Here is a 19,954-nt window from a genome sequence, read left to right on the forward strand (position 1 = left end):
ACCCCTCTAATGCATTTTGTGCCTTCTTAACATGTCCATGTGGTGTTTATATGTGCTGGAACACACATCATTTGCAAAATATACAGGCAACTCTGACAGAGTCAAGTTTTCTGCATCAGAGTGACTTCACTGATCTGCAGATACTAAAGGAGGCAACTGTTTAGCATTACATCTAAATCATTTGAAAACAGAAAGGGATTATTTTCATGGAAATAAAATCTACATCAATTTTGATACACATAGATGAGTTTTTGAGTTTGATTAATGATTTGAGAACAACTTTAGACATAGTGACATATATATAGTGACAAAATTTAGTTATTCCTGATTCATGAGGCCCTTTTTCACCACCATGAGGTTTAGTTTGTGTTTTTTAATAAAATGTATCACCAACTATTGAGCTGTAATCCCCTAACTTGACCTCATAAAAACTGTAGTTGGTGCAGCACTTTTTTAGCAAAAACAAATGACTCTCCAGTAGTCTGAGATGCACTTTAAGTTTAAGAATAATTGACAGTATGCCAGCATTAGCATACTGAGGTCTAAGCACTAAACACTGAGGTCTAAGCGCTAAATCCTTATCTGATGTCACAGCTGTAGTGTGTGTGAGCGCATGACAGCATAAAAATGAGAAATGTCATGATCGTGACAACACATTGCACTGCCACTAAAAATACAGAAATTGTATTCATGCTTCATTTGCAGTTTGATCAGCTGCTCAGTTGATCACTACACATGTATACATTTAAGCAAACTACCGAAAAACCAGAAAGCTATAAACGTCTGTAAATGTTATGTTTGACTGAAAATGCAAAGAACTCAAGCAACAACACAGTCACATGCTGTCGCTGCCAGACAAACTTTCTTGCAAATGTTTCCTTGCACTATCCGTGCTTGGTTTGTGTACAGTCTATTTATATGTCACCAGTTTCTCTATTAACTATGGGCAAGTTCCTCAGGAAGGTCTGCTGATATGCAGACTCACAGACAGGGTGTAAATTAACATTAACCAGCCCCAGTTAGAGTAATCAAGCACTTGATGATTTGACAGCAGGACCACTCCCCACCCCCATGGATGTAGCAGGAACTCACCTCAAAGTCCATGAGTGGAGACTAGAGTTAGGCTGATGTGAACATATATTAGTATGTCGGTATGACATTAACATTTTAGCTCAGTAAAGCCTCTACAAAGCCACTAGTAGAGCTAGCTAACTAAGTTAACTTGTGCTTTATTTTACATGTTGTTTTGGATTTCTATTGATTGATAGAGGAAGACTGTATTACATTATATGCTGCATCCTGCATTTTGCAGTAACCTGTGATGTTAGCTGGGGCTGTTCTGCAGCAATAATTACAGCTAGATAGTTAGGGAGATGGTTCATTTAGCTCTCCCACCAGGCTGACTGAGACACACTGCACTGTGATTAAGGTCATGGGTTGATGCTCTTATGACTGTGACTGTGACACATTAGTTTATAATTGGGTAACACTAAGTATGCGGTATTTTGTATGTGCAGGTAATTGACGTGGTTGTGCATGCTGAATGTTTTACTAAAGCTACTGTAATCCTTAACTATTGATCTGAGCGACAACCACATCCCAGGCAGTGCAGCTGAGCTCACGGACAGCAGCTGTATACTGATAGAGCTCTGTCTTTTGAAAACAACACTCAGCAATAAGTGTTTCATCTAAAGTTAACAAGATCTCTGCTTTTTTCTGCAGAGCTTTTCCGTGGTAGCATACAATGCCAGTGTTAAATAAGTGTCAAGACTTTCCGTGTTCATATGCAAGAATCCACGTGACACGAATCACAATGCTGCTGTTTACATCGTCACAAGCTGAACCACTGCATTTGCCTTATCTTATTCCAAATATCCAGAGATTGTTTTATTATTTTTATTTTTTTACAATCTCAGGTTCTCAATAATGGTAACATTTCTAAAAAATAACATGTCTTTCAAACTGACCAATAACAATATCTTTATTAATCCCTGAAGGGAAATTCAATTGTCTGGCATCTCATCTGTTTACCTTAGAATTAAATAGTCTATTTGCTGATGGTTAGAAAGGTTTTCTGAATCTTTTTGTCCTGCAGCGGAGGGACAGAAGCCGTCCACCACTGATGCTCAGTGCACGTCTCTCCACCTCATCCTCCAATGAGTTCAATCTGATTCCAACCATAGAGCCAATTTTTTAATCAGTTTGTTTAGAGGCCTTGCTTCCTTGTTCTATATACTGCCTCCCCAGCAGACTGCAACATAAAACAGAAAGTTTGCTAACACAGACTGATAAAACATCTGCATCTTACTGCAGATGTCTAATGATCGAAGTCTTCTCAGACAAAAAAATCGGCTCTGGCCCTTTTTGTAGATGAAGTCTACGTTTGTAGACTAGTCCAACTTATTATCAAGGTGGACACCTAAAATTTTATAAGATGTCACCACCTCAATGTCCATTCCACAAGTGTTCACTGGCTGAAAAGGGGTTTTCGATCTGCGGAAAATTATGATCATTTCCTTTGTCTTTAGGGCTGCACAGTGGTGTGGTGGTTAGCAAAATCACTTTGCAGCTGGAAGATCACCAGTTTGTGTCCAGGCCTGGGCCGGGTGATCTTTCCTCATGGAAGCACATGCTGAGGTTAACTGGTAATTTGAAATTGCCTGTAAGTGTGAATGCGAGTGTGATTGTTTGTCTCTATATGCAGCCTTGAGATAGACTGGTGACCTGTCCAGGGTGTCCTCTGGCTTCACCCTAAGTCATCTGGGATAGACTCCAGCCCTCAATTACCCAAGTGAGGATTAAGTGGTGTATAGATGATGAATGGATGGATGGATGGGTGAGTGGGTGAATAGATGAGCATTCACCTTTAGACCTGTACCAGTGTGAAACATCTTTATTTAGTGTTGGCCTAAAAACTGGCAAAGTGCTGTTTATTATGAAGTCAAAGGCCAAAAAAAGCTGTCCTGTTTGCACCACTTTATGCAACACCACATTTTTCTCCATCAAATCATAACAAAACACCACAATTTATGGCTTGGAGAGGTGAAATATGGCACTTTCTGCTTTCCATACAGTCGTATGCATGTCAGACTACATACGTATCAGTCTAGTGTGTTTAAAAGAACAGGCCCCTCTGAGTGGACTGGAAAATAATATATTAACAGTAACTAAGCATCTGCGGTGTCCACAGCTGTTGGTGTGTGCAAAGGACTATTATCAAGGCGAGTTACAACAAAAGTTGTTCAGATACAAAAAAAATGCTGTCTAAGTCAGAATATATTCAAGCATGTGGTGGCACTTATTCCAAATTGAGACATATTGGCCCAAAGAGCTGCAGCTCACACACAAACAGCTGTGAATCATTCCTTCTTGCATATTTGAGGAATCTCATTCATCAAAGTGGACATTAATTACGTCAGAGTGCGTCCCACTAAAGTAGTATACATAACTTTCAAAAAAGGACACAGTGTTGAGCGTTTGATTTGATGGAGCCCAATAAAGCTTCATCACCAGCACTTAATGCCTTCTACTCTTCATCCAGAGCTCTCAGGACCAAATGACAAGCTACAGAATCCTCCAAGTGGCTGGCGTCCTGACAGATTCATTCAGAAAACAAATAAAGCTCCCTGCTTCAAAGAGGTAGAAAATAGGACTAATGACTGTGCAAATGGAAATGTCTGTATGCAAATGCCACATCAGCTCAGATTTGTGCGTCTAATGAAAAGTGTGCTGGTAATTTAAAGCATGTGTTCGATTTGCGACAGCATGCAACAGTTACGGTTTATTTCCTGTGATGAAAAACACTTCGTCCTTGTGAGCAATTAGGCCCCTGTCAAAGTCAGCAGGTGACAAACTATTATTAGAAACAAGCAAAATATAAAAGCCTCCACAGACCAGTTGTTGGGTTTATTTTCCCTTCATAGGGTCAATTATACTCCAAACCCAGCGAGTGCTCTCTGAATCATGTACTGATGAAAATAAATGCAGCGGATGGACATTCAATTAGCACCACAGACTGGTGGAATGCTTGTAATTTAGCTGCAATAAAGAGCACATTACGATATACTACAAACACTTTGACTGTAACTTTGCTTCTCTGAGAGCGCTGCAGTAAATCACACAAAGGAATAACCTTAAAACATGCTGCAAAATTTCTAATAAAGTAAGTCTTAAATAGCACTGGTAGTGATAGTAGTACTTACTCAGTAGTTTTTTAGCTCTAGAAAGTAAAGCTTTTGATAATTCACCTTAACCTACATCCTAATAACACAATCCTAATTGTACCTAATTGGAAGAAATCTGAATTGCTGAACTGAATCTGAGATTAAACCGTTATTCAGTTATTTAACAGTTTGAAATTTAGAAAGTGTGATCTCAAACAATCCAGCTCCTGAATCCCGTCTGCCCCCATCCACCTTGAACTCTATTTTGTGTGTTTGCATTTTATGAAACACTGCACTGTATTTGCTGCAGCAGAATATTCACATGCTGCTAGACTACTAAAGACTTTACAGATGACCATCTGTGTAGTATGCATTACATTTTCATGTGTATTATTTGTATCCTCTGTGTAATGTTTCCTTGCATTTATTTTACATGGTTGTGTGTTTGCACTTTAACTAGTCTGTTGTACTGGTATGTTTTGTTCCAATGTATGTGCGATATATGCCAGAATGACAATGGAATTTGACATAATTTCACAAACTCCACATGGAAAAATCTATTGACAGATGATGATTCATTAGAGAGTAGGAAATTAAAATGTCTCAGCATCTTTAAAATTTAAAAAAGACCATGTTTTTGAAATGGGTAGCGCAGTGGCTGGGTGGTTAGCACTTTCACTTTGCAGTCATCTTTCTGCATGGAGTTTGCTCATTAGGGTAATGGGGGGCTAGAGTCTATCCCAGCTGACTTAGGGTGAAGGCAGGGGACACCGTGGACAGATCATCAGTCTACCACAGAGCTACACATAGAGACAAACAAACATACTCACATTCACACCTATGGACAACTTAGAATCACTAATTAACCTCAATGTTTTTGGACTGTGAGAAGAAGCTGGAGTACCCGGAGAAAACCCACGCATGCTCAGGGAGAACATGCAAACTCCATGCAGAAAAATCCCGGGAAGGCTGGGAGGTGAACCAGGGAGCTTCTGAACTGCAAGGCTTAAGTGCTTAAGTGGAAGCATGCATAATGAAAACAAAGTAGGTCTCAAATCACAACCCTGTGGCACACCATACTTGACAGAGCAACACAATGACACATGCTAGCTAGCGGATACACAGAACCTCCTATTGAACAGATAAGATGAAAGCTGATCTCAAGCTGCTCCAGATATCCTCCCAGTGCTTCAGTCTGCCCGGCAGGATGCTGTGATCCACTGTGTCAAAGGCTGCACTTTCTGAGAGAGAGAGGGCTCCAGCTCAGGTTTTTTCCGGTAGCAGGCTTACGCAAGCTCAACAAGAAGGTCAGCAATGCCTGTAAAGCATCATCCATGTTAAATTAACCACTACGGCTGACGTCTTTGTTTTCTTCCCTTAAATGGGCAGGTGACAGAAGTGTGACGACCATCACAGGGTGAACAAAAATGTCTGCTGAGGCTGCATGACACTGGGAAACTGCAATATTTTGTTATTGAGTGAAATATATTGTTACGTGAAAAAAATACAGCAGTTTTCATCAAAATTACTTAAGTAACTCTATTTAGAAAGTATTAATAATTCTACAGTGATCGTAATGATTTTGGAAATGGGTGGATCGTCATCAAAAATTAAAAAATATTTCAAAGAAAAGCTGAAAATAAACCGTTTGGAATCTTACCATTTGGTGTAATGCAGTCATTCAGATCTGGCCCTGCTCTTGTTGCATGCAGATCTGTGTTCAGACAAATTAGTTGTGTTGCTTCATGTTGTGGCAATAAATGCAAGACCAGTCTAACAGAGAACCTGTCTATCTGTGGCTCAAATATTTCCATTTAGGCGCCCGAGGACTCTGGAATAGCATAGATGCTAGGCATAAATAAGCAGAAGTGATTAAAATTAACACATATTAGTGTGGCTGTAGGCTTGGTTGGATTAGGATTAGTTCTTAATTATGTGCTTGTGGTTAAAACAGTCTGTTTCCATTAAATGATGAACATAGAATTGTGTTTTCCTGAAGGACACATGCAGTTGTGTGTACATATTTGCTTATTTGCTGTCCAGTACAGAAATAGATACCTATGTTATTGGACAGAAAACCCCAGTAATATGTCAGGATTTTAGAAAGACCAATGAAACACAATGATATGTGACAATACAAGAGACAAAACCAGTGGATGTCAGTGGAGCACAACTTTGTCTCTACTTTAATATGAAATATTTAGCGCCAATCTGTTAGCTTTCTGTGCACTCTCATTGACATGAAAGATATGATTCTATAAATATACTTTTAGATCTGCTTTGTGAGAGAAAACTTATTGTATTACTTTCACAAGTCTAAAAAATATAAAACACATACAATTCTTTTTGCCATCTCGGTGTATTAAATTATTTGAATGCATTTTCCTATTTCTGATATGTCAAGTTTTAATATGCTCTGCGACAACATTGCTTATCTCGGGGAAACATGTTGTTTAGAGTGTGGATTACACTGAGGCACAATTTTTAAAGCATTTGAATGAAGTGACATTTTCAACAGCCTGAGGCTCCAGGAAACCTCGGGGACTGAGCTCAGACGGGTGGAAGACAAGCACTCAGTGACCTTGACTTTCAATAAAGTCTGTGAATGCAACTTGAAACTTTTCAACAGTCGTGCATTTTATTCATTTAGTTTGTTGCAAAGTTTCCTCTGCTCGGAAAACAAGCAAATTATAAGATGCTGTACTGTAGTTTTGGAAGAAGAACCAGATATGTGACTGCAACACTTTCAGAAAATCTTCACATCTTCATCTGAAAGGTCGTTACAGCATAACTCGAACACCAGGGCTGACAGAAAATATTCATCATGCTGTCTACTTCGTATTTAGCAACAAATTCTGTGCACAATTTGGCATGCAACATGTCCAGTATTGTGGTTTTGTTTGGATTTTGCTCACAACTCATCATGCATGTTTCACACAGTATACAATAGTGTAACATCACTTATGGCAAATGATTCAAAATGACGTCAACTTCCATAAATGCATTATTTCTACGTTGAGAAATAGCGTATTTTCCCTTATGAGCAAATTTTTAAATTCTTTACTATATTGAAAATACAGGTCACAAAGTAGAAGGTAGTGTCTACGGATACGGGTCCGTATCCGTAGCCCACAGGCTACGGGTACGGCACTTTCCATTTGCCAGACAGATAAGGACCCGTACGCGAGTCTCGCGAGTCAAGAAGCTGCTAACCACTGCAAACTGTTGAAAGGTAAGCAAAGGTTAAGGTTAGGGTTAGTGTTAGGGTCAGGTTTAGGGTCCGTACCTGTCGTACCGATGCTACGGGTCCGTACAGCTAGCGTCTACCGGGAGTCATGTGACCAGATCTCGCGTATCTGATTGGCAAATGGCAAGTGCCGTATCCGTAGTCCACAGGCTACGGGTACGGGTCCGTACCTCTAGCAACAACCAAAGTAGAAACGCAATGCACCAAAAGTCAATATACCTCTGATCACTGACACACAAATTACAAAATGTGGGATCACCAAAACCAAATTGAGCATGAACATGAAAATGATCTGTGAACAGCAAAACATCCCCAGTTTGGGACCTAGCACCACAATTGCCAGATGGACCGACAAATGGGATTGTGAGACTGCACAAAAATGGAAAAGGATAGAGAAAGATAAGCAACCAACTAAAGATGAACTGAAACACCGATGCAGCAATAATTGGGAGGTATAGAGTGAGTCAAAGTACCACTAATCAGAGCTGCAGAGCTGCATCTTAAAATGATGCCACAGACAGTGTGCTACCTGCACAATCCAGCTCTGAACATATATACAGAAAGCTGAGTCAGACATGGCGCAGGGGTTGTAAGTATAAATCAGACTTTTGGTATCAGCTCAAACAGTGTGCTGGATGGTGCATAATTTCAACCTCTACAGGCGACATCCAAGAAACACACTGTGGCTTGGTGTGTGGCACAAAACTGCAAGATAAAATTAAGATATAGGACATGAAAAGAAGCCTGATGAATATCGGTGCACAGTTTTTGGTCAAATTAGATCAAAATAAATTTTTTTCAGCTCAGATGAGGTTTGGCATGTTGGCAATGAATCTGGTCAGGTATACCACAGTGAATGCATAGTTCTAATAGTGAAGCGCATAGGTGGGATGACAACATGAATGTTTGTGGAAACACCAAAATACTGGATGGCTAGATGACTCCCAGTCTGCAAATGCTTGGCGGAAGAGGAATATTCCAGCACAGTAATGATCCAAAGCACAAAATCACGCAAGAGTTTCTACAGAACAAAAAGACAAAATGATGACATGAACAAGTATGTTGATAAGAGAAAGGTAAAGCAACACAAGTTCTTCAGTAAAAAGCAGCTGGAGACAAATCATCTCTGCATAACGACAGAACATCTTTAAGGACGCTGGTGCAGAACTTTGGAAAATTGAATGTGACATCAAAAATACAGGTTGCTACACCACTCGTCCAAGAAAAAAGTCACCATCTGCATTTAACTAAGTAAATAGATAAGAGTCTTCCATTGGATAATTACTGCAGTGATGATATGATTCAGCTGCAACAACTTATGTAACCCTAGCTGATGCAGTGAGGAGCTTCTAATTTCTTTAACAACCATGTTGGAAGACATATCCTGTGGTTGTAAAAAGGATGTTGATCTGTTACAGAAGGGTGAAATTATTGGCCTGCATCAAAGAAAACAACGAAGGAGATTTCTGAAACTACTAAAATCAGGTTAAGAACTGTCCAACGCATTATTAATACCTGGAAGTATAGTGGTGAACCATCATCTTGGAGGAATAAATGGGGTCATGTGGTCTGATGAGTCCAGAGTTACCCTGTTCCAAAGTGATGGGGCCATCAGGGTAAGAAGAGAGGCAGATGAGGTGATGAACTCATCATGTCTGGTGTCTACAAGCCTGTGGAGGTTAGGGTTATGATCTGGCTGGTGCAGTTGGTTGGGTTCAGCAACATTACGCTCCCAAAGAATGAGGTCAGCTGACTACCTAAGCATACTAAAAATACCAGGTCCTTCCATCAATGGAGTTTTTCTTCCCTGATGACATGGGCATGTTCCAAGATGATGATGCCAGGATTCATGGGGCTCACATTGTGAATGAGTGGATCAGGGAGAGTGAGACATCATTTTCACACATGGATTGACCTCCACAGAGCCCAGACCTCCAGCCCTTGTTTTCATGGATAGTGATTGAAAATTTCACAGAAGAGCAAATTTTGTGCTCTTCAGCTCAGAACAAATTCAGTTACTGAATTGATAACACTATCTAGAATCTCTTGACATTTGCATGATTTTGCAGAGGGATGTCCTCACTTTTGTGTACACTGCATTACTTCCTGCTGGATACAACAGCTTGGTAATGATAGTTATACTACAGCTGTGATATTTCAGTAGTGTTTGTCCGGTGTTCATTCAGGAGTGGCTGGAGTTTTCTCACCTTCTGAAAACGTACCAGACTTTAGCGCTGAGGGACCTCAGGGTTTGTTATGACTGCATCACACAAGGCAGGCGTGAAAGCAGCTCAGTGAATGTACTCTGGGTGTGAAGTAAATGCTGTACCAATCCTAGCAGGCTGTTACATGACTTACACTGTTGTGTGAATGTAAACTTTCCATCATGCTATTTTACTATCAGACAGTTAAACCCATATCAAGCAATCCCCCTTACCTCCATCCTCCATCTATCTATGCCTTTTCTCCCCTGTCTTGTATGTACGGACGCCTGGTGCTCCAGTGTCAACAAATTCTAGACTTGATGTTCTTAAGCTGTAGGTCTCCCTTTGCCTATGTCTTTGGATAATTACACAACCTATATGATAAGTACAGATTATATGCACTTGTAACAGAAATAGAACAAGAAAAGCACTGTGCAATACTCCATCAAGGCTGCTCAGTCGTATGATGTCTGATGGGTGAAATCTTGTAAAGAAGATCGTGAAAAGAAATCACAGCACTATGGAATGTGGCCATTTAATATAGATGTACCCACAAACAATACGATCTTATGCTGAACACAGGGTATGTGTTATGCCTGTGTATGTTATGTATGGATACCAAATCACGTGACCTAAATATGTAGCAGCGGGAAATGATGGGACTCTGAAACACCCCCACAATTTAAACAATTGTTCCTTGTATCATTTCTGGCAGATAAGTTCCAATAGGTCCGCAGTGGTTGATTTGTAGCAGGATCACAATCATGTGATCATCAGCAGGCAGTTGATGTAGTGTTCGCTTGTTGTCATAGTTACAGTGACACCGTGTCGCTATCTCGCAATGATACAGAAATTTTTAACAAATCCGTGGATCCAGACTATAACCAGCATCACTGCACAGTCCAAAAACATGCTGAGGTTTACTGGTAATTCTAAATTGTACGTAAGTGTGAATGTGAGTGTGATTGTTTGTTTCTATGTGTAGCTCTGTGATGGACTGGCGACCTGTCCAGCATATCCCCTACTTTCACCCTAAGTCAGCTGGGATAGACTCCAGCCCCCTGCGACCCTAATGAGGATTAAGCAGTGTGTAGATATTGAATGGATAGAGGCCCCCCAGTAGAGGGATATAGTTACCCCCTGCCTGCCATGATTGCACTGAGCCCCAGTAAACCATTATTCCATCCAACTCCATCCACAAAACAGGTGTTTTCTTTCACTAATCATGGTTGGCTGTTTGTCCAAGGTGAAATATATATTATCCATGTCTACAATACAAGTTATTTAAAATGCAATGGCATCATCCAAATTTTTGACCTTGACTTTGACCTTGAAATATCACCCAAGGTAAAATGTTACATCACCAATGGAAAGCTTTATCATGGATGCACCAAATAGTCTAAATCTACCCTCCACCATTTTCAAGATATACAGCATTTTTGAAAGAGTGACCTCTGACCTCTAGTGGACCTGAGAGGCCATTCCTAGCTCACCTGTAAAGTATCAGTGTGTCAGACCATAGCACTCGAGCTCGAGACTGTTCACAGACACACACACACACTGTGTATTCCTATCCTTGTGGGGACCTACCATTGACTCCCATTCATATCTAACCCCTAACCCTTACCCTAACCTTAAAGGGGAACTTCGTTTTTTTTCAACCTGGGGTCTGTTTTCATATGTCATTTCATACATGTGAGTGATGGAGAAATGAATTTTTGACATAGCTCCAGTATTGAGCCAGGCAGGCAGCTTAGCAGCTCAGCTAGCGAAAAGTATGGGGCAACTTGCTCCCCCACGTCAAAGTCCGCCCTAACGTGCTTTTTTTCCCACACTGACCGGCTCGGATAGTCTCAATGAGTGTCCCACAACATACTAGAGATGAGAAGTGAACGAAAACTTCCACATTACTTGGCGATCGTTATTTGTTGTGGTCTGTATCCAAATCTTGGGACGCGAGAAAGCAACTCGCGCCAAAACCGGTGTTTTGGCCAAGAAAACGCTGTTTCCCCTCATGGGGACCCAAATGAGGTCCCCACAAATGACATCTCTTTTGGTTTTCCTATGGTTGTGGGGACATTAGGTCCCCACAACCCCTATAATTACCCCCCCCCCCCCCCCACACACACACACACACACACAGATGGGACCAATTACTCTATAGTGTTATAGTATAGTACAATAAAATAAAATAAACTGTTCCTGTATTGGTTTATTCTCACACATAATATAATATTAACTAGTCTCCATCTAACCTCCTCTTTGAAAGATTTCTGGAGGCCCCACTGCAGCTTCAGCTTCACTTTTGGACAGAATTCCTGCAGCAGCTGCCTGACACACTGAGACTCTGTGGTTTGAACTCCTGTATCTGTATCAGCTGTCATCTCCTCCTTCTCTCTCTCTCTTTCTCCCTCTCTTTCTCACCCATCCTTGCTCTCGTCACAACCACGCAATTGTGTAGGAGGGAGGGTGTCCACGGTGGGTGACAGCGACCATGTCACTCTCAGACTGTGCTCCTATAAAAAGCAGCTCCGGCCGCCGAGCAGCTCACACTTTCTCCGCTCAGGTGCGCCTTGCAGACAGAGATGCGCGTAATGGAGCGCACTTTCCGAGAGCAGCTCTTCTTCCTGGTGTTGTGTCTGTCTGTCCTCAAAGGAGACTCCAGATATATTGAGGTGAGTGAACTGAAACTTTACTCACGATGGCTTCCTTACAGATTCACGCATGCTTGCTGAGCTTTGCGCACTTCTTCTTTTCTCTCCTGCAGAACAACGAAATCTCAAAAGATGAATTATACTCATTTTTCAACTCGGAGCTAAAGAGAGAAACACCTGAGGAGCTGATGTACCGTCGACCTTTACGTGAGTCATGTCAAGTAGAATATAATACAAAGACTAATTTGTGTTCATTTATGTTTTGTAAGCCATTTACTAGACTGTTATCTTTCTGTTTGGGTTTAATATTAGTTTATTAGTATAAAACTTCAGTAATTCTAAAGACTAGTGGAGAGAAAATATAGAAAATAGAAGAAATAAAACTAATTACACTACATTGTTTAAAAAAAACAAAAAAGTAAATAAAATAAAAACTAAAATAATACTGTGAAATAATCTAAAATATCCATCTCTTTAAAGTACAATAATTTCTACAAATAAAGCGATTTTCAAGCCATAATTCTACATGACACTATGTGGTTTCTTAGCTTTTTGTTGTTTGATGAAAAATATTTGCATGTGTAAAAACAACTGAATTGCCTACAGTGAATATGATGATTTAAAAAAAAATCATATTTTGACTAATTATGAGTGCTTATATATATATTACACTAATGAAAAAAACTTATTCAACATGTTAATTGTGAAAATGTCTGAAATTATACAATACTTGCTCATTTAATAAGCAAATCTATGTGAAGTTTCAGAAGCAATACCACTACTTTTTAATGTTATCTGTCCCTAGTTGTATGTAATTTTAAAAATACATTTAATATATAAACTTCAAATTAACCTCTTAATCTCTTCGCCATAAAAATGCAGTTTATTTTTGATATTTAAAAAAAAAAATCTGTAAAAAGAATCAGTAAAATTACAGATTGTTTTTTTCAGTGTACAATAATATTAAAATTTTAAAATATTGATAAAATAAATTGAAATTGATCTTGTGATGTAGACATGCAGTACAATGTGTAAATGTAGAAATGCCGTCTGAGCATCGATCATCGTCTGATCAGCGTCAAAAACTGCCACAACAGACGGAATTCAAAAATATATCTTTTAATCATTCATTTTTTTATTTCCAATTGCAACATGCACGCTCAATGTTTGACAAACTTACAATTTTGAACGTCTCCATTTGTCTGTGTCTTTGGATAATTTCAAAAACTATATGATAAGTACAGATTACATGCATTTGGAACAGAAATAGAATGACACAGCTGTGTACCAGGTTTTAAAGGCATATTGCAATTTCAAAATCAACAAAATTACACCATTTATCAGTTTTCTGTTGCTGTTATTTTGCATCAGGCATAAAAAAAATCAATTTATTATTGATCTATTTAAGAATCTAAAAAAAAAAATCTGTTAAAAAAACAAAGTTACAGATTGATTTTTTACAGTGTACAATAATACTACATTTTAAGAACTGATAAAAGTAAATTGAAATTGATCTTGTGCATTTACTTCCAAGTGCTTTTATTTGCGATGTGCACATACACAGCATAACGTGTAACTGTAGAAATGCCCTCTGCTGCCTGTCAGGCTGTCTGGACATGGTTGCATTGGCGGGTCAGTTCACCTTCACAGCAGACCGTCCTCAGCTCAGCTGTGCCGCCTTCTTCATGGCGGAGCCCAACGAAGTGATCAGTGTGGATTATGACAGCGTTGACATCGACTGCAGAGGCGGAGACTTCATCACTGTGAGCGAACAGCTTTTCACTGCTTTTTCACTCAGCTCCTTAGGTCTAGTACTGGATTCTGTGTCTATCTATTCATCACAGGAACAGAACTGTGTGTTTATTTTGTTTTTGCAGTGCAGCCTTTTCAAACACTTGGTTCAGTTAACTTCGGCTGAGCTCAGAAACACTTCCTGATCAGGCAAAAATCCTCCTGTAATGTAAAGCTTGATTAGGTGATCTGACACTCTGCACGCTAAACACATCCCGAACCCTCAAGAGTTGAATGTTTTGCACACAGCTCAGCAAAAAACTGCTTGTTGATTTGGAATTTTTCAACACTGAACCTCTGAACTCCAAGCAATGTTTGGGCATTTAGTGCTCCTGTCACATTTGTACTCACTGTTGATTCATTTTCACTGCAATATATTGTCCTACACCTCTATGGAACCATAGCTAGAAGGAGAGGAAACTGAAAAACTCCTCTGTGCAGTTTGATACAGTTATGATGCCATAAATCACAAAAACATAACAAAGAAAGTTGAATTTCTTTAACTATTTATTTATCAAGAAATACTAGGGGAAAATGAAATCAACAATTAGATCATTTTTTCCAGGTGCCCACAGGTGTTCCCAATGCAACGCAAAATACTAGCTCTGCATACTATGCATTTTTAATTTGTTTCGATGTTTGCCCTGTATAAACACAGCCTGCAGTTCAGCCGAAAAGCCACTGAATTTTTATCATGTAACTACCGGTTGCAACTGAGTCACTAATGGCTAAAAAATTGGGCAATGAAGAGCAGAATTTTTAGTCTTTTACAAAACACTGTTGTGTCAAATGGATTATTTTTTGGCAAATTTTTACTAAAGACAGGTAAAGTGAAGCGATTTTGCAGAAATATCACTATTTTAAGCTTCATTTTCCTGTTGGAGCTGCTCAAATTAGCTCAAGAATTATAGTGAAATTGACAGTCTGATTCTTTTCTTTTGTTTCCCCCAAAGTTTTTGAGGAAAAATAATACATAAATGCACATAAATGGTGTGTTTGTGGTTGTTTTGAAAAGACAACATGCCTTCCACACGCCAGCAGGTTTTGGACTTGAGAGAGTTTTGTTCTTGGATGACTGAGTATGAAATCTCTCTCTTGCAGGTGTTTGACGGTTGGGTGATGAAAGGACAGAAGTTCCCCAGCTCCCAGGATCACCCGCTGCCTCTGTACGAGCGCTACGTGGATTACTGCGACTCCGGATCGCTGAGGAAAAGCGTACGCTCCTCTCAGAACGTGGCCATGGTCTTCTTCCGCATCCACAACGCCGGCAGCAGCTTCACCCTGACAGTCAGGAAACACATCAACCCCTTCCGTAAGTGGATAATCATAGTCATACTCAGTCACGCATGCACACAAATAGAACCAATTCAGCTGTCAGCCCATTTGGGCAGCAATTAATGTGTGATTGTGCGGTGATAGTACAAGCTGGCAGGGGGCTTTCGTCATCAACCGCACTAACAGGGGACAATTTGAAATCACTGTGTCTATAAACACATTGCAAAGCACATATCTTAAAGTTGCACTGAACACAAAACTGAGACTTTAAAAGCATCCTAATTTGTGTTGATACCACATCCAAATTAGGCAAAATGCAAAATTTGCTCCTACCTCTGAAACTAACTCTTATCTGATCTGCACAAATCAGATCAAATGATAAGAATAATCATTAAAAGGAAGGAAATCCTCATTTTTTAACACACCAACCCCATTTAATTAATTCATCTTTTCACCAAGGAAGCGGAGAGTAGCTTTCTAAATTATTCTGGCTTTCTTGATTGAGTCAGTGCACATTTTCTACCTCTCATTTGTATGCAAATCATTCATGTCTGGATGTTCCTGCTTTCAACATGCCTTCTTGCGTCTTTGCAGCCTGTAATGTCATCTCCCAGTCACCAGAGGGCAGTTACACAATGGTGATCCCACAGCAGCACAGAAACTGCAGCTTCTCCATCATTTATCCAGTGGAGATCGACATCTCGGAGTTCAGCCTGGGACACTACAACAACTTCCCCAAGGTAAACCAAGTCATTAGACGCACTTTAGTGTTACCTCAATGCTCTTGATTCTCCACCTCAACATGTTTTTATCAAAGTTTTGCCACTGCTCCAGCTGAATTGAGGCAATTCATTCATTCAAAGCATTAAACTCCATGCAGTAAACAGGAAAACTATTTACCTCTCCCAAAATTACCCTGTTTGCTGTGGTCTACTTTGGTTAAAGCAGTACAATATATACAATTTTTTAATATTAACAGTGGGTCGCACCATTGCATGGCTCAAAGTCAGGATTTCTCCTGCACAGAGAAATTCTTGGCAACCCAAAGAGGTTTTATCTGGTGGCAAAGTGAAAATCACAAGCATCAGAATGACAGGAAAGAACATGAAGCAGCTTTTTTGAAAAATGGGATTTCATTTACTCAAGCAAAACAGACATTTTTGTTTGTCAAATGGTTGGACATAACAGGAAAATGAATAGATTTCTGACAAATAAGGTACCAAAGCTCAATCATACTTAATGTTGTGTGTAGTCACACCCCATTCTGGAAAAGGAAAAACCCAGCTAGTGAAGAATTATCACCAGACTCTGTAGTTCCTCTCAGGTCTACAGTGTTTTGGCATCTGTGAACTCACAGTTTAGGTTTTCCAGACATCAAACCACTTTGAAGATTACCTGAAGCACTCACAGTGTTTCAATTTGAACATGACACGAGTCTGAATTGTATGCAGTCAAAATAACACAGACAGACACTTATAAAGCTGACGATGATTACGTTAAATGTCACTCATGTATGGAAAGTATCATGTCTGTACCATGGCTCTGCCTGTCACTGTTTTGGGCACCTCTAAATGAAACTGTGAGGAACATTATGGTAAAAGTGACCTTCGTCTGAATGACAGAATGCTTCACTTCAACATATGGAGGAAGTCAACAATGTTAAGTATCCCAAAGGGCTTTAGAGGACAGCCGCATGCCTGGACATTTAAAGGAGCTGAGCTACTCTTAATGAAAGTTGTTTCACCTGAGTTATACTAGATCAAACAGGAATCATGTTTGTAGCCTTATGACCATCCAAGGTTCTAGAAAAGACATTTAGTCTGATGGTTCACTGCTTTGACTGGAATATCTCAATGATTATTGGACAGATTGATAAGATAAGATAAGATGAGATAAGATAAGATAAGATGAGATGAGATGAGATGAGATGAGATGAGATGAGATGAGATGAGATAAGATAAGATAAGCTTTATTGATCCCACAGTGGGGACGGTTTACCGTCACAGCAGCTCAAAAGACAGGAGTATACAGGCAATATAAGAATATATTAAAAATACACTGCAAAAATTGCAGAGAAACATTATGAACGATGAAGTTTTCAAAAATGATGTATACAAAAACTTTAGGTTGTAACAAAATATTGTACAGGCATTCATCTTTATAACCCAAAGATGGAAATGTGTTATTTTAACATTTTTTTGGGGGGGATGACTATATGTAAAGGATAACGCCCTCACATGTGGTTCTCTAACTTATCCTCCACCACCACCAGCAGTTTTTATTCAGCGCCTTTGCTCATGTTGACCAAATGCCTCCAAAGCAAATGGCCCTCCCTCAGCTGTACTTTGCGTTTCATTCTAATAAAGAATTATTATCATGCAAATGCCAATGTTTAACCAGCAAAAAGGCTTTACGGAACACTATGCATGCTAAAACATAAAAATGAAAGAAAGACAAATCTGTATTATTGTCAATGAGTATCACAGGATGCTTCATAATTCCCAAAGGGCTTCTGTCTGTAAGCGCGAGCTTTTTGGGAGTTCATTTTTCACATCTTAAAAAACAACATATAATATGAATGTAAATAAAATTGTGAAATAAATAAACAACAACAACAACAACAACAGAGTAGGTAAAGACTGTTGGGCTATTTAAAGGAAGGTGTGAAATGTATTTCACCTGTGCTTTTTCTGCACATGTAGAAATGTTTGTAATGTAAAAATGTTTTTAAATACAGTTGTTAACTGTAATGTTACAAAAAGATTTTCTGTTATTTTCATGTTTTTCCTGCGGTTAACTACGGTTAATATCTGGTAAATAAAACAGAAAAAGTATATTATTGTACATGTTAATTGTAGAAAACAAACTAGCAAGAACAAATAAACAAATAAAAACAGGCCAAAGCAGTAAATTACGGCCACATCAAAAATAAAATAAAAAAAAAGTCTAAAAATAAAATCTACATTTAACCCTAAAATTACACGATTTGTTCTACTGTATTTAAATCTGCAAACAATATCACCATTTTACAGATATTGTTTTTGTAAATTGCAGATAACATCTCATAAAATCATGGAAAAAGTGTGTACTGTAGGGGAAAAAATAGACAAACAAAAAAACTGAACTAACTTTCACATCAAAAATCTGTATTTTCACAAATGGTAATTTGTTCTTTTACAACGTGCAACCATAAAATTACACCGTTTTACTGTATTTGCTGGTATTTTCAGCATTTTTGAGCATTAAAATCTTTTCACAGGTTTTTTAAAATATTTTTGTTACACTGTACAAGAGGTTTCTTGTAAGTGTAAAAATGCATTATTTTAACCCTCTGGACAAAAAGTATTTTATCAGGCAAACTGCATCAATCAGTGTGATAAACTGAACGTAATCTGGTAATCTGGTATTTGTTTCATATTATGCTGATTCCTGCAGAGGTCTATGCCTGGATGTGCAGAAACTGGGGATTTTGTGCAGCTGCTGGGAGGAAATGGCATCGATACATCGAAGCTGCTTCCCATCACAGACCTCTGCGTCTCCTTCACTGGACCCAGTGAGTACACACTCATCTCTGCTGACCCTTCACAGGAAACACACCTTGTACTTAATATTTCTCCTCTTTCCCCCTGTAGCCCACATGAAGATCGGCTGTGACAACACGGTGGTGAGGATGGTGTCCAGCGGGAAGTTTGTCAACCGGGTGTCTTTCAGCTACAGGCTACTCGACAGTCAGGAGTTACAGACGATCAAACTCAACAACGTGGAAGATTTCTGTTTCAGCAACTGATCCTAACAGGGTCATAACATGACAAATGTATCATTTGACTGCAAACATTTTGAAAAAATATTTTATTGAAAGCAACAGAACCGCCTAATCGGTCCTTCTGATTCAATCCAAAGATATTAAAAGTGTATGAAACATACAATATATACTGTCATAAGAATATTAAATGCTCCAACATTTACTGGTATTTCTTTTTTTGTTGCCATCTTTTCATTGTAGTTGTTGCTAAATAAATCTTAATTAAGTGTCCTTTTGTGTTTGGTGGAAATGCAGTTGTTTTAATTTATGCCTTTGTGTACAATAGATGTATTTATTAAGATGAGACTTATATTGCTAACATGTTCTTCATGGGTTTGTGATCAACATTCTTGAAAAGGAATGGTGCTAAAATGAATGTTAGTGTCCGTTTGTGTGAGTGATACATGACGTGCTGAGTCGCTCCCTGCTGGGTGAAGCTAAAGGGATACAGATGATAAATGCAAGTACTCATTGCCATTATGCAGTTAAATTTGATAAAAAAAAACTTTTTTGTAATAAAATTATACTGCATGACAAAGCACACAGCTGTGGTTTCCCTCTTATTTAATGTATGTCAAAAACAATAAGAACAAGATCATTACTCATATGTATATATATATATATAAATTTAATATTTATTAAAATGCATTTTACAGCTACAAATGCAGAATTACATTTTGTGTCTCCAGGTATCAGTCAACATCCTTTACAATCTTTATGCTCCTTTAACTGTACTGACTTTGTTTTTCAGCAAAATACGTGTACACTATACTATACATCTGCTATTTGTGAATATTATCATGATTTTTGTCTATTTT

At 38.9% G+C, this 19,954-nt stretch overlaps 1 protein-coding gene across 1 annotated transcript; it reads left to right on the plus strand.

The window, feature by feature from the left end:
* The first annotated feature begins 12,140 nt into the window (after nt 1–12,140).
* Nucleotides 12,141–19,677, plus strand: crhbp (corticotropin releasing hormone binding protein). Its single transcript, XM_022208210.2, has 7 exons — nt 12,141–12,289; nt 12,382–12,475; nt 13,874–14,031; nt 15,161–15,371; nt 15,929–16,074; nt 18,770–18,887; nt 18,967–19,677. The coding sequence occupies exons 1-7, from the start codon at nt 12,200–12,202 to the stop codon at nt 19,119–19,121; spliced, it is 972 nt and encodes a 323-aa protein (XP_022063902.2). The 5' UTR covers nt 12,141–12,199; the 3' UTR covers nt 19,122–19,677.
* The last annotated feature ends 277 nt before the right edge of the window (nt 19,678–19,954 follow it).

The sequence above is a fragment of the Acanthochromis polyacanthus genome, chromosome 18 (assembly GCF_021347895.1).
Source record: "Acanthochromis polyacanthus isolate Apoly-LR-REF ecotype Palm Island chromosome 18, KAUST_Apoly_ChrSc, whole genome shotgun sequence".
NCBI classification, from domain to species: domain Eukaryota; kingdom Metazoa; phylum Chordata; class Actinopteri; family Pomacentridae; genus Acanthochromis; species Acanthochromis polyacanthus.